At 57.7% G+C, this 12932-nt stretch overlaps 1 protein-coding gene across 5 annotated transcripts in view; it reads left to right on the top strand.

Annotated features, from left to right (window-relative positions):
• Positions 1 to 12932, top strand: part of PXN (paxillin) — a 42054-nt gene that overhangs the window by 23849 nt on the left and 5273 nt on the right. For 2 of the 5 annotated variants that reach the window (XM_025044480.1, XM_025044479.1), the window contains exons 2-6: positions 6312 to 6538; positions 6842 to 6957; positions 7382 to 7518; positions 7630 to 7831; positions 8656 to 8791. In XM_025044480.1, coding sequence (XP_024900248.1) covers positions 6312 to 6538; positions 6842 to 6957; positions 7382 to 7518; positions 7630 to 7831; positions 8656 to 8791 — 818 coding nt within the window. Of the gene's footprint in view, positions 1 to 3620; positions 4827 to 6311; positions 6539 to 6841; positions 6958 to 7381; positions 7519 to 7629; positions 7832 to 8655; positions 8792 to 12932 lie in introns of those variants that run through there. The other 3 variants (XM_025044478.1, XM_015586831.2, XM_015586830.2) reach the window with 3 other exon arrangements.

Below are 12932 nucleotides of genomic sequence, written 5' to 3'. Positions count from 1 at the left end.
AGAGGTTAAGGGTGCTATATAAATCTCACCTGAAATTCTCTCCTCAGAGCTTGCTACCAGAAATGGGTATAAATTGGGTTCTGCCCACTCTGTAGATAGAGAAGACAACCCAGAAAGGTGGTACAGCCCATTGACAGGCACCCAGCGTGCTGGGCCTGGAATCACAGCCTCCTGGCTGCCGCTCAGACTGGCCGTTCTGTCTGCCCACTGCTCCTTCCCCATCTTCCTTCTCTATACAGGCCCTCTGTTAATCAGCCATTCATTGTAGCTGCTGGGGACATGGCATCTAGCAAGACAAGGTCCCTGCTCTCTAGAGCTGAGTTCTTGGAGAGGAGACAGTCAGTTGACAATAACCCAAATTGGCAGGGAAGGCCCCTCTAGGAGATTGACTTCCTAGTCAGTGTCCGGGCCCCAGGTCCCCGGGCTGGGTGGGGGCAGAGCAGATCTGGCCTAATTGTGGATCAGCCCTTACTGGTCACAGTTCTGCCTTTCCTTCCAGGACAGTTATCAGGATAAATATACCCAGCTCCCCATTCCTGGGGAGTTACTCACCGAGCAAAAGTACCCCCACTGCTGCGGATTAGATTACCTCTGCTCTAACTGCTCATGAGCTCAAGGCTGGGGGAGGGGGAGACCCGCCTTTCCTTTCTGTTCTCCTTCCTAATCTGGAAGAGTTTCAGCAAAGGGGCTGAGATGAGACCATCCGCAGGCGCTGGTCCTGCTGTTTACGTAGCTCCTTTCTTGGGAAGGGCCCAGGCCCGCTCACTGCTTATGTCCCTGAGCTCAGGCAGCCATAAGGAGACTGGGCAGCTTCTCCTCTGACACTCAGAGGCCACCAAGGCCCAGCAGGTGCTCAACGGGGGTGGAGGGTAGGGTGAACCTTTGCCCAGAGTTCTGAGTCCAGCAGGATAGATAGGCCATTAAGGCTGGGCCTCTCCAGGGCCTGGGGGGAAGGGACTCGCTGGACTTGGTGCAGTCTCTGAAAGCCAGGGTCTCGTATTAACTGGTAGGGAAGGACAGCTGGCCCTGGGCTGCTGGGAAGGCCCTGTGCTCTGGCAGCCCCTTGTTGCCTGCCCTAGAGCTCTCAGGGAGATCTTTGCTGCTCCTTCCTTCTACTCGTCAGCTCCTAAGGAAACTGTGCCACCCCGTTTGGGGTGACGAGAGCTGAGTAAAACTGGCTTGCAGAAAGAAGGTGGGTGACCAGGTCTTGAAAATATCTTGCTCTTACTGTGGGCCTCTCCTAGGCCTGTGGAGGTAGAACCTTCCTGATGGCCACAGGACCCCATCTCTTCTGGTTCTGCCTGGGGCTGTCGGATTGAGGAACGGTGAGGGGCCCAGCACTGGGGCGGGTACAGCAGTGTGCACTCTGGGACTCAATGATTTACGTTTCCTCATTGATAGAGACTGGAGAAGGCTTCTCCAGGGCGACTTTGTTTTTCCCAGAATGGTGCCCCTAACTGCTGGTCCAGGATTGCAGCATCCTTTGCCCCCAGGAGTGGGATAGGATGAGGAGGTGCTTTTTTTTTCCACCTCTCTGGGATGGAGCCCCCATTCGCTTAGTGACTCCCCCGTACTGAGCATGTGCTCTATTCCAGGGACTTGCTAAGCAAGCACTGTGTATCCATTTCTCATGTAATCTTTATTCCTGTGAGTAAGGGAGTGGGATTCCCATCTGACAGACAAGGAAACCAAGGCACAAGAGCTGTCCAGCAGCCTGTGTGTGTGTGTGTGTGTGTGTGTGTGTGTGTGTGTGTGTGAGACACACCGAACCACTGAGCAGAATCTGTTGTGACTCAGAATCCCCCTGTGCGAGTTCTCACAGCTAGTGTGCTCAGAGGAAAGAATGTCCCTGGGTCTACCCGTCCCTCATACCCTCCCAGCACACTTGAGGGATCCTGGATGGGCCTTTATCTCTCTTGGCCTCTGTGCAGCTCTAGGCCTCTGGTCTTGACAGTCTTTATCATACCGAGAAGTGGCTGGGGCTTGGGCAGAAGGAGGAAGCCAGTCTTATGAAAGAGCCCTGACTTGTTTTTATAGTCTAGTTGGGGGTGGAGGTGGAAAGGGTTCATTGATTCTCTTTAACTCACTGGGTGCCATGTGTCAGTGGGTCAGCCTAGGTCCCCAGGGCCACAGTCTTGGGGCCATCCTCTGCCTTGGGAGCATGGTGCTTTCTTCTCAATCCTGTGCCCCAGGGCTGGTTGGGCGCAGCTGCTGCATTGGCCCTGGAATGCGGGCAGACCGGCCCCTCGGCCCTCCAGCCCCTCCCTCCAGGGGGAGTGACTCCTGTGTCTTAACCTTCTCGGGGCTGCAGACCCGTTGGCTCCCACCTGGTCCTCAGGTTCGGTGGCTGGGGCCTGGGGAAGGCCGCCTCGTCTCTGCCTGGCCCCGGTGCACCGTGCCAGTCTAGCCGCCTGCCCGTGGCGGGGCAGGGGGGGCGGGGGAGTCTCCCGGCCCAAACCCTCTGCTGCTCTGAGCGACCAGGCACGGCTGTGGGATGGGGACCAGGCTTTCACCCGTGGTGCGTCTGCGGAGGGAGCGGGCATCCTCTGGCAGCCAGGGCGTGCGTCTTGTGGGTCTCCGGAACTCCACGGGCTGTGTCACTCTTGGGTCAACTCTTCAAATGATAGTGATAGACACGGGCCAGAGACTTGATACCTAGGCCGCCTCATGCTCCTCCTCGTAGTCTGCTCTGTTTCTCCAGCTCAGTCGAGCTTCCTGGCACTGAAACTTACCCAGTGTGTCCGTGGCTGGGGGCTCCCGGTCTTCCCCGGCCCGAAATTCCGTGATTGCGCGAGGTTGCCTTCGGTTACTCCCCACGGCAGGGAGCTGGCGGGCCAATGGCGCCCTCTGGCGGGAACCTGCGGAAGGTCCACACCCCTTCATTGCCACGGTGTAGCTGAGTGGCTGTTACTTGCCTGTGGTGGGCTGGAGACTTCGCAGTCAGCGCGCCCTCTCCCCTGTCCCTTCGCCCCCAGTTTGGAGAGGAACACCCCTTCCTCCACACACACGTTGGCTTGGAAGCCCCAGGGAGAGCTTCTTCCTTCTACAGCGTGACTGGGGCGGTCTTGGTGGCTCTGACTTGTCTGGAGGGTCTCAGGTCTGAAGAGATGCTGAAGAAGTTTTAGACCTTCCTTGCCTGAATGAGCGAGCCTTGACTGCTTTCGAGACTGCTTCTGTGTTCCAGTGGGCCCGATATTCTCTGACACCTTTGGGGTGTGAGTAGAAGAAATCTCTGAGCCTGCCCCTAGGGTATTTAGAGCTGGGTGCCAGGCAGAGGCTGTAGTTGAAAACTGGGGGACCCTTCCCCATAGGGCACTGCCTGCAAGTGGACTCTACTGTGCAGTCCTCCCTCTGCCACCTGTGTTTACTCAAGCAGAGGAGTTTGCTGACTTTGCAAGGAAACTTTGGCCTGTAATCACCATGCAGCCTTTGGGGAGGCAGCAGGCTTTTGCACCTGTAGGAATCTACCATGGTGCTCAGGTGTACTTTTTGGCTGCCTCCTATATTCCTGACTCTTCCCTGAGGCATTCATGGAGGGTTTGGGGGGACAGTGACACTAAGCCCTGTCCAGTCAGAGAATAAAGAGTAAGAGTGGAGAGAGAAAGAAGCTACACCACAGACCCTGTGGCTCTGTGTGTTCTCGCCTTGGTTCCTCTCTCTCATTCAGAAGTTTGAAAAACGATGTGCCTTCTCCCCGACATCCACGCACGTTTTACTTTGAATGTTAACTTTATTACTTTGCTTTTTCCTTAAAGGTCACTCTTTTCATGTCTTGCCCAGATTCTACGCATAGAAGAATTAGGAGAAGTCAGTACTTTGCATCCTACCCTGATTTCCTTGGAGGAAGATCTTTTTCTGAATTTCACAGAGCAAATAAGATCTGATGTTCACAGCTTCCCGTGTATACTATAGCATCTGCTGTCCCCAGTAAACCACCCCAGTTGACCAAGGAAACTGAGGCTCGGGGAGGCTAAATGATTTTCTGTGTGGCTGCGGATAATGGAGAGAGTGGCTGGGACTTCACCTCATCTCTGGCTTGACTCTAGAACTTGAAATCTTTTTTCTGTGTACTCCAGGACTGTGCTTTTCAACTAGCAGATGTATCCGCGTTGAAAGGGCCCATTGAAATCATAAACCAGAAGCTAGTCCTTAAACCAGTAAGCTAGACTTAGAGTCAGGTCGTGAGTGATGGAGGAGGGCGTTTGACACAGAGGGAACTGATGTCTCTGAGTTAGAAGTTTTGACAGGGAAGGTTAACCATCTGTCTTCTACTGAGTGGGGCCAAAGAGACCCAAGTTCAGATCCAAGCTGTGTCACTTCAGCCAGCTTTGGCAGTGTGGGGATGTGACTCTGCTTCTGAGCCTCAGTTTTACCATCTGTGCTCACTAGTGAGGGAGGTGACACAGGTGAAGCTCCTGGCATCTGGCCAGTGTTCAAGCATGGCACCTGCTCCTGTTACCCCTCTGGGGTTGTACCTGTTGCCTGCTCCGGGGAGCCCAGCTGGTTCTGCCCATGATAGAGAAGAGACCCTGCCCTTGCTGGACTGGGCCCAGAGGAAATGGGGACTCTGCATGAAGCCATGGCAGAGGTGTGGCCATGGAAAGGCCACTGGGATTGGCTTTGGACACTGGTTCCTTTTCTGCTGTTACCTAGACACATACTGACTCCCTCTAGTTCCGGTTTGCTAAAGACAGGAAGCCAGACCTCTTCCAAAGGACCTGGAGGGGGAGTAGGAACTGACCTTCCTCAGAAGTCAGGGGACCTGCGCTGGGCCACGGGGCCTGGGGTCCTGGACCTTGGAACAAGCTTTCCCTCCGAACAGCTGGGTAGGAGCTGGGGGTAGGTGTTGCTGGCCTTGGGGGAACTGGCAGCTGGGAGAAGGTGTGAGCCCACAGAAGAAGGCCCTGGTGAGGGCCTTGCTTCACTCTCATTTCCTCTGAGCAGGGGTGGGGTTGGGGACAGGGCTGCAAGGAAAGATCAGACTGGCTGCCCTCAGAGCTTGGGCCCCATCATTCAGGCAGTTGTACCATTTAAATGTGGCATCGTCTTGGGATCACAACAGCCCTTTGCAGGCCAGATTTTTGGGGTTTGGGGCTTCTGAAGAGTCAGACTGTCCTGTAATTCACTGGCTTTGTGATCTAGAGCAAGTCCTACCACCTCTCAAAGCTTGTTTCCCCATCTATAAAGGAAGGATCAGAATTCCATCTCATAGGGTAGGAGGATTAATTGAAGCCATGAATGCAAAGTGCCCAGCACTGTGCCTGTCATTAGTAAATGGCAGTAAATTCAGTAACCGCTTTCTGATGATGACTATTCCAAGGGCTAGGGACTGAGCCCCCGGCAGGTTAGCAGGGAGGTGAGAGTGAGCAAGTCCATGAGCATGACAGGAATGAGGGTGTGGCATGTGGGGCCAGGCTCTCTGGGCTATGAGGCTGGTGAGGGTCCCAGGAGGGGAGGGATGAAGTGGGGAGGAGTCCAGCAGTTTCTACCCCTGCCCATTACCTCTTGTCGGGAGACTGGGGAGATCCGGGGCCCCCGCTGTTGTCTGCCCAGTGCCAAGGTAATGGAAGCTTGCACTTGAGGGCTAATTCCGCTCCCTTGCTGCTGTTAAAAGCACAGTAGTGGGGCCCTGGAGCCTCTGGGGCCAGGCTGCATGCCAGCCTTCCGCAGAAACAGCCTACGGAGCAGTCCTGCCCCCCCCCCCCTTGGCCGAGGGGGTAGGGAACACTGCACCATCTTCACACACCTCACCCTGTAGCCTGGAGCCTGGGAAGGAGCCTGGGGCTCCGCTTCATCCTGGTCAGGAAGACAGGTACCACCCCAGAGTCCCCCTGATCTGGAGGCCGAGAAAGCTTAAGCTTTTGGAAATTAAGTGGGACCTGGCAGTGCCCGGGCCCCTCCCCGTGACGTGGGGCCCCTCCCGCCATTCTCTCCGCCTTGCCCTGCGGAGTCAGAGCTCCAAGTTCCAGGAAGGCATTTCTGACTCCCAGCCAGCCAGCTCCACAGCCCTGTCTGGAGGGAACGCAGGTGCCTGACTCCCAGAGGTAGGAGAGCCCCAGAAGCAGCCCCAGGACCCTACAGAGCACTTCCAGTCTGGGGGCAGGGTGAAGAGGTCAGCTTCGGAACTGGTTCTTAGCCCATGCTGGGCTGGCCCGGCCCAGGATCTTCCTGACCCGAGGCTGGTCATTTTCCCATGGGCGAGGCAGGTCCTCAGAAGTCCTTACTCTCGGGTGCAGGCGGGGAGGGCACTGCCACCGAGGAGTTAGTCCCTGGGTTCCCTGTTGCTCACCCGCCACGCCCGCTCTTTGCAGACGCCTTGCTGGAGGACTTGGAGTCCACCACCTCACACATCTCCACACGGCCCGTGTTCTTGTCCGAGGAGACCCCCTACGCCTACCCAGCTGGGAACCACACATACCAGGAGGTCACTGTGCCACCCCCTGTTCCACCACCCCCATCCAGCGAGGCCCTCAATGGCACGATCCTTGACTCCTTAGACCAGTGGCAGCCCGGCGCCTCCCGATTCATTCACCAGCAGGTACGTGGGGATGGGGGGTGCAAGTTCCCAGGGGCTCTGGGGCTAAAGGAGCTTATGTGGCAGCAGCTTGGAAAGCCGGGGAAGGAATGGGCTCAGGGGGAGAGGAGGCGGGCCGGGAAACGTCCCGCTCTCCCCACCAGCTGCCACGTGAGGGGCGCAGTGACCAAGTGTTAATCACCTGTCCCCAGCCAGAGCAGGGAAATTCCCTGGTGAGACTGGCTGTGAGTAGCAGGCTCCTGGGGGTGACTCGGGCTGTTCCTTTTCCTCCCCCTGGGGAGGCTCTGAGCACTGTCCTTCCTGCAGCCTCAGTCCCCACCGCCCACGCACGGCTCCAGTGCCAAAACGTCCAGTGCCTCCATCCCCCAGGACGGCCTCGGTCCTCCATGCCCCCGAGTCGGTGAGGAAGAGCACGTCTACAGGTACTGCCTCAGCCCCTGCCCGTGCCCCTTCCCCTCCTACTTGGCAGTCCCGGGGACCAGCCAGGGCCAGAGGCAGCCAAGGCTGGGGACCAGGCTTGGCCACTGCCCGTGGGTATCCCGCCTCGGGGGTCATTGGGCAGACGGCTCCAAGGCTCCTGGCCAGCTCACGAAGCCTCGTGACTGGCCCGGTGGCCTTATCACTGCCATCTGCTGCCATCTCCATGTAGCAGCTGTCACGTCACCCCCTGTAGTTGAGGAGTTGAGGCAAGACTTCCTTCCTCCCCTCTTTTTACCACATCCTTTCCCCATCCTCCATCCTCTTGTTGGGGAGACTGCTGTCTCCTTCCCTTTATTCTCCTGGAGAATTTGGGGGTCGCCAGAGCTGGAGAGCATCTCAGCGTGGTTTTCCCTTTGCTTCTCCAAGCTTTCCCAACAAGCAGAAGTCGGCGGAGCCTTCGCCTTCCATGATGAGCTCCTCCCTGGGCAGCAACCTGTCCGAACTGGACCGCCTGCTGCTGGAACTGAATGCTGTGCAGCACAACTCCCCAGGCTTCCCCGCGGGTAGGACCGGGTCCCCGGGGCGGCGGCCTGCCTGACCCCCAGCCCCACCCGCTGGCTCTGGGTCCCCAGAGGGCTCGGGCTTGAGCAGCCTTTCTCTCTCCCTCTCCCAAGATGAGGCCAACTCAAGCCCCCTGCTGCCTGGGGCTCTGAGTCCTCACTATGGCATCCCGGAGAATAACAGCCCGCTGGGAGGCAAAACTGGGCCCCTGATGAAAGAGAAGCCCAAGCGGAATGGGGGCCGGGGTCTGGAGGACGTGCGGCCGAGCGTGGAGAGTCTCCTGGATGAACTGGAGAGCTCCGTGCCCAGCCCCGTGTGAGTACCCGCTAGGCTCGCTCAGGCACACGGGTCATGCCCAGCCAGGACTCATGCTCCAGTGTCTGCCCACTTAGCCTCCATGTCACCCATTCCCTGCTGTCTGCCAGGCCCTGCACCAGGCACTAGAGAGTAGTGGCGAGTCACAAAGACATTCCTATCTTCAGTGAGCCACCATCTATCAGAAAGGACAGACATCTTGCACACTGAGGGCGCCTGTAGCTTAGTGGCTGTCAGCCCAGGCTTTGGACCTACATAATGGGTTCAAACCTTGGCTCTGCCCTTAACTAAGTGTCATCTCTTAAGCCTCAGTTTTCCCATCTGTAAAATGGGATTAGGGGGTATGAGATAATGGTGATAAGGCCATCTGCCTAAATAGGGGTGAGACCCAGACTTACATGTAAAGCACATGGAATGGTTTCTGGCTCATAGCACATAATGTCCATGCTAAGTGCTTTCTAAACGTTAGCTCCTCTCGGTGTGACCATGTCGTTGAACAATCGCACATGCACATACAGTGCTGTGGAGGGTACACAGTGTGTTCAGGCTTGTTTAACAGGCAAGCTTGAACTTGGGCTGGAGGGCCAAAGGCATCTTCCTGGGAAAGGTGCCATTTGAACAGCCCTCTGCTTCTCCCTCATCAGCTCACCTCGGAGCTCTGTCTCGTCTGATGAAGGCCCCCTCCCCATGATGGGTGCCCCAGGTTTGGGGGTGGCAGGACAGTGTCGGAGCTGACGTGCTGATACCCTGAGGAGGGGAGGCCGCTCTGGGGGAGCATGGGGCTGGGCTCTGGGGTCCCCGCTGATGTTGCGCCTGCCCTGCAGCCCCGCCATCACTGTGAATCAGGGGGAGATGAGCAGCCCTCAGCGTGTCACCTCTAGCCAGCAGCAGACGCGCATCTCGGCCTCCTCTGCCACCAGGGAGCTGGACGAGCTGATGGCCTCACTGTCGGATTTTAAGGTGCTTGGAGGCCTCTCCTCTCCCCTGCCCTGACTCCCGTTTCCCCCATCCTTCTCCTGTACCTTGGTGTGAGGAGCACCCTTGGTTTGGGTGCCTCGCCCCAAGCCAGGGGCCCTGTAGCACCCTGGCCTTGCCCGGACCTAGGGGAGGGAGGGCCAGACCAGGCCGGTGGGGACTGAGCTGCCTTGCAGCAGCCTGTGGAGGCAGAAGTGCTCAGCAGGGACATTCCTTCCTCTTGGGTTCTCCCAGCTTCCATCCACCCTGGGGGCACGGGAGGGGGGATCAGGAGGCTGGGACAAAGGGCCCTGTGTTGATGGCTGCTCTGGTGGGGGAGGACATTCTCTGCTGGGCCATGTGGAACTTGGGATCCTGTGCCTGAGATGTCATTTGCCCTGGAGCCCCATCTCCCACGCTGGCTGTCCTCAACACGTCCTCGTCCTCTTTCTTTCTGCCTGTGGCTTCTGAGTCCAAGGGCCTTTTTTTTGCCAGCCTCCTATCCTGCCTCCTCTCCCTCCACGGGCCTCTGAGTCTCCACAGTTCTGTGTGTGGGAAACAGAACCCATCTGTGCTACTGGGCCAGTGCTGCCTGTGGTACCCCTCCCCCTGGGACCTCCAGGTCAGCCAAGCCCGAGGTGTTTTACTGAGAAGATGCGGGTCGATACTGGCCGAGCTCTCCGAGAGCTGCGGACTGCACCTTTCCATGCAGGTCGGCCTTGGGCACACAACTTAGGGAATCTGAGAAGGGGAGCGAGTGGTCCATGCGCTGGTGGCCCCGATGGTCCCTGCAAACCTCCCTTCAGCTGGGTTTTCATGGCGGGGGATTGGGGTGGGCCTGGAGGGGAGGAGGCCAAGCTGCTGGCAGTTTTGAGTAGCCAAGGTCAGGAGCAAGTTCGTTGGACCCAGGCATCAGACTGAGGAGCCCTGCCCTAGCCCCCTTTAGAAAGATGTTGCTTTCTGAGAGCATCTTGATGCCCCTAGAGCAAGGTCTCGGGGATGTAGGGAAGCTGTATTTGTCTATGTGTTTGTCTAGGAGAGACTGAGCCAAGAATCGAGCCAAGATTGCAGAGGCAGAGCAGCTGCCTGTGACTGACTGTCCCTTGATGGTGCCTGGGCTGACCTCCCTGGTCACCTGTCTCCCATGATCACTTCACCTTAGCCTTTTTCTCTCTCCTACCTGCTCCGACTGGGGTGGCCCCATGGGCTTGGCTCAGTGGCTGCTTTCTGATGCCTGGGTTTGACGGGAGCCAAGGACACGGAGCCCAGGAAAAACTTGTTGGGCATCTGGATCTTCTTCAAGGGCAAGTCCTCATGTTTCAGCTTTGCAGCCACCCTGGTCAGTGTAGATGGTGGCTCTCAGAGCCGTAAGGCTGAGCCCATCCATTGCAGTGAGCTGCTTTCCTCACCTCTCTTATTTCTCTCCTCTCCGCCTTTTGTCTTTCTCCTCCTCCAGACCAGCTCTTCTGCTGTGGCCTTGAGCTCCCCGGGGCTGCTGCCCAGCTCAACTCCACTCTCACACCACATGCTCCCTTCTCCTTCTCCTCCTCCTCCTGGACCCTCTGCATTCTTGCCATCCACCCCTAAACCCTCCCCTCGAGGCCGCAGTCATACCCCGGAGGTTCTCCATGTTGAGGATAATGATGATGGAGAGGGCCTTTTACCTGCTGTGGTCCCTAGCTGGCTTGATTTGGCTGGCCTTGGGGTGATGGAGGCCAATGCCCCCAACTCAAAGTTTCCTTCTGTGGAGGGTTCTCTGGAACCATTTGGTGCAGAGAGCCAGGCTCGAGTTTGGAGGGACCTGCCAAACCTCACAAGTGATCTCTCCAGGGCTCCCCCTGGCCACACTCTACCCCGAGCTGGATGCACAGGTCCCCAGGAGCCCAGAGATGCCCAAGGGCTGTCAGCTAACCATGTGTATGCAGAGGAGGCTGTAGCTGCCACGTGGGAGTGGCCGTGGGCTTCGGGGGCGCTCAGACCTGAGACTCCCTGTGGACCTGCGCCCGGCTTCCAGGAAGTAACTGAACCAGCTTTCGTGGCCGTGGACCATCAGGCCATCTTCCCAGATACCTGGAGTCTCACAAAGGAACGTGGACAGTGGAAGGAGAAGGCAAAGCCAGAGCCAGCAGGGCCAGACAGCAGCTGCCCTGCCCCAGCTGACAAGGAGCAATTAGGTAGAGAGACACCCACAAGGGGAAGCCTGGTCAGGCTGACTCAGGGACCCGAGAGCCCTAGGAGGCCAGAGGGAAACACCGAAGCTGCTGCCGAGGCCAAGAGGGAAGAGCTGGAGCTTCCACGTGCCATGGTCACGGACATGCCCAACGCCACCGAGAGGATTTCCACCTCTGGCCAGGCAGGCGCAAGCTCGCACGGCTGCTGGGCATGGCCCTCAGTGGGCCTGAGTGTGGGCCGCTCCTGGCTAACAGCATGCAGCCTCTCACTCTGCGCATGTCTGCTTGGCCAGCAAACCCCGAGGCACTGTGGCCTGTGCCCCTGATGACGGGCACTCAGCAGTGGGCTCTGTGGGGTCGGCCAGCAAATCTCCCTGGGCTCAGGAATTTCTCTTAGTGACAGCTTGCCTCTTACTTGTTTGAAGCTTTTCCCTTCAAATGAGCTCCCCTGACATCCTGAGGCAATATACTCACAATGGTTAAAAGCATGGGCTTTGGGACCAGGTAGAACTGAATATAAGCCCCGCCTCCAACGCTTGCTACCTGTGTGACTGGGCAGTGCTCCACCAGCCTCGGTTTTCTTATCTTTAAAATGGGGATAATAATAGACCATCCCAGCCCTCAAGATTGTCCAGAATATTAAATGAGACGATACCTAGAAAATACTTAGAACACAGTATACAGCCCTCGGTACGCTGTGGCCGATGTTACTGTTATCATTTGCTTCTTGCTTTATTAAAACTTCATGCCCTTTCCAAGAAGAAAACAAAGCCGAACCACCACAAACTGGTGGGTTATAACATAAACAAGAAAAAATAACTGGTTAAAAGATTTGAAAGGAAAGACCGCATTTTTTTATTACAAATCAAAAAAAGAAAAGCCTTTTGCCCTTTCAAGAATGTCCACTTACATTCTCTCAAAGAATTTTCATAATCTGTAAAGCAGCCAAGAAAATGCTGCAACCCCATTTTAAGGGTGGAGAAGCTGAGGCCGCTGGAGGTAGTGTCTTGCTCAAGGTCAGTACCGACTTGGAGATGAGCGTGGGGTACGGGGAGGCTGCTCTGGTGTCTTCGTTCTGCCCTTCCCTCCCCGGGGCACCTGAGTGTGGACTTAGCAGTGTCAGCACAACCCCGAGTGGGACTGTGACAGCTTCTCCCCCCACCCCCCAGATCCGCTCTGTGATCAGGAGGAGCCGGGAGACAGGCCACGCACACCCCATGTCCCGGGAGCCCTCCCCACGCCGCCGGTTGGACCCTGCCACCCTGAGCAGAACCCCGTCCCAGGAGCGGCTCATCGCAGAGCTGCAGGGTCGGCTGGGCATCCAGCCAGAGGCGGAGGAGGCAGCGGGGCTGGCGGGCGCCCCTGCCGAGGACTGGATGACCGAGGGCGTCATCATCACTGTGCAGCCAAGAGGGAGGCGGGCTGGGGGGCAGCTGGTAGAGAAGGTAGCGGGGAGATGCCCAGGGCTGGGCCAGGGACAGGGCATCCCACTTCTTACCCAGCGCTGGCCAGAGGGGGGATTGGGTGTGTGTGCCGGGGTCCTGCATCCTGTGGCCCTGGGAGGCCGGCCTCAGTCTTGGTACCAGAGTGGGAAAGCCCAGAGGAGCCTGGGGGTGCCACCTGTCTGTGCCCTGCTTGCTGAGCTGCTGCTTCCTCTGCCGTCCTCTTCATCTCTCTCCTTCCTTCCTTCTCCCCAGGTCGTCTTCCCTCCTGGCTCTCCCATTCCCCTGAGAAGAACCTTCTCTGTTCTGCCTTCTCCTCCTCCTGTCCCTTTGCTCCAGCATCACAGAGACGCCTCGGCCAGCAGCTCTTCTCCCCTACCCAGCCTGCCCACCCCTTCCACCCTGGGGCCCTCAGCGATCCCCCGTGGCTCCCCTGGGGTCCAGAGTTCTGGGGCAGGGCCACGAGAAGAGGATGCACAGGGCCCCACCTCTCCCTCTACCGCACCCTACACTTCGAGGTCCGTGGGCTGCCAG

This window comes from Pteropus alecto, unplaced genomic scaffold, assembly GCF_000325575.1.
Source record: "Pteropus alecto unplaced genomic scaffold, ASM32557v1 scaffold113, whole genome shotgun sequence".
NCBI lineage: Eukaryota > Metazoa > Chordata > Mammalia > Chiroptera > Pteropodidae > Pteropus > Pteropus alecto.
This window is presented reverse-complemented; position numbering and strand designations above follow the sequence as displayed.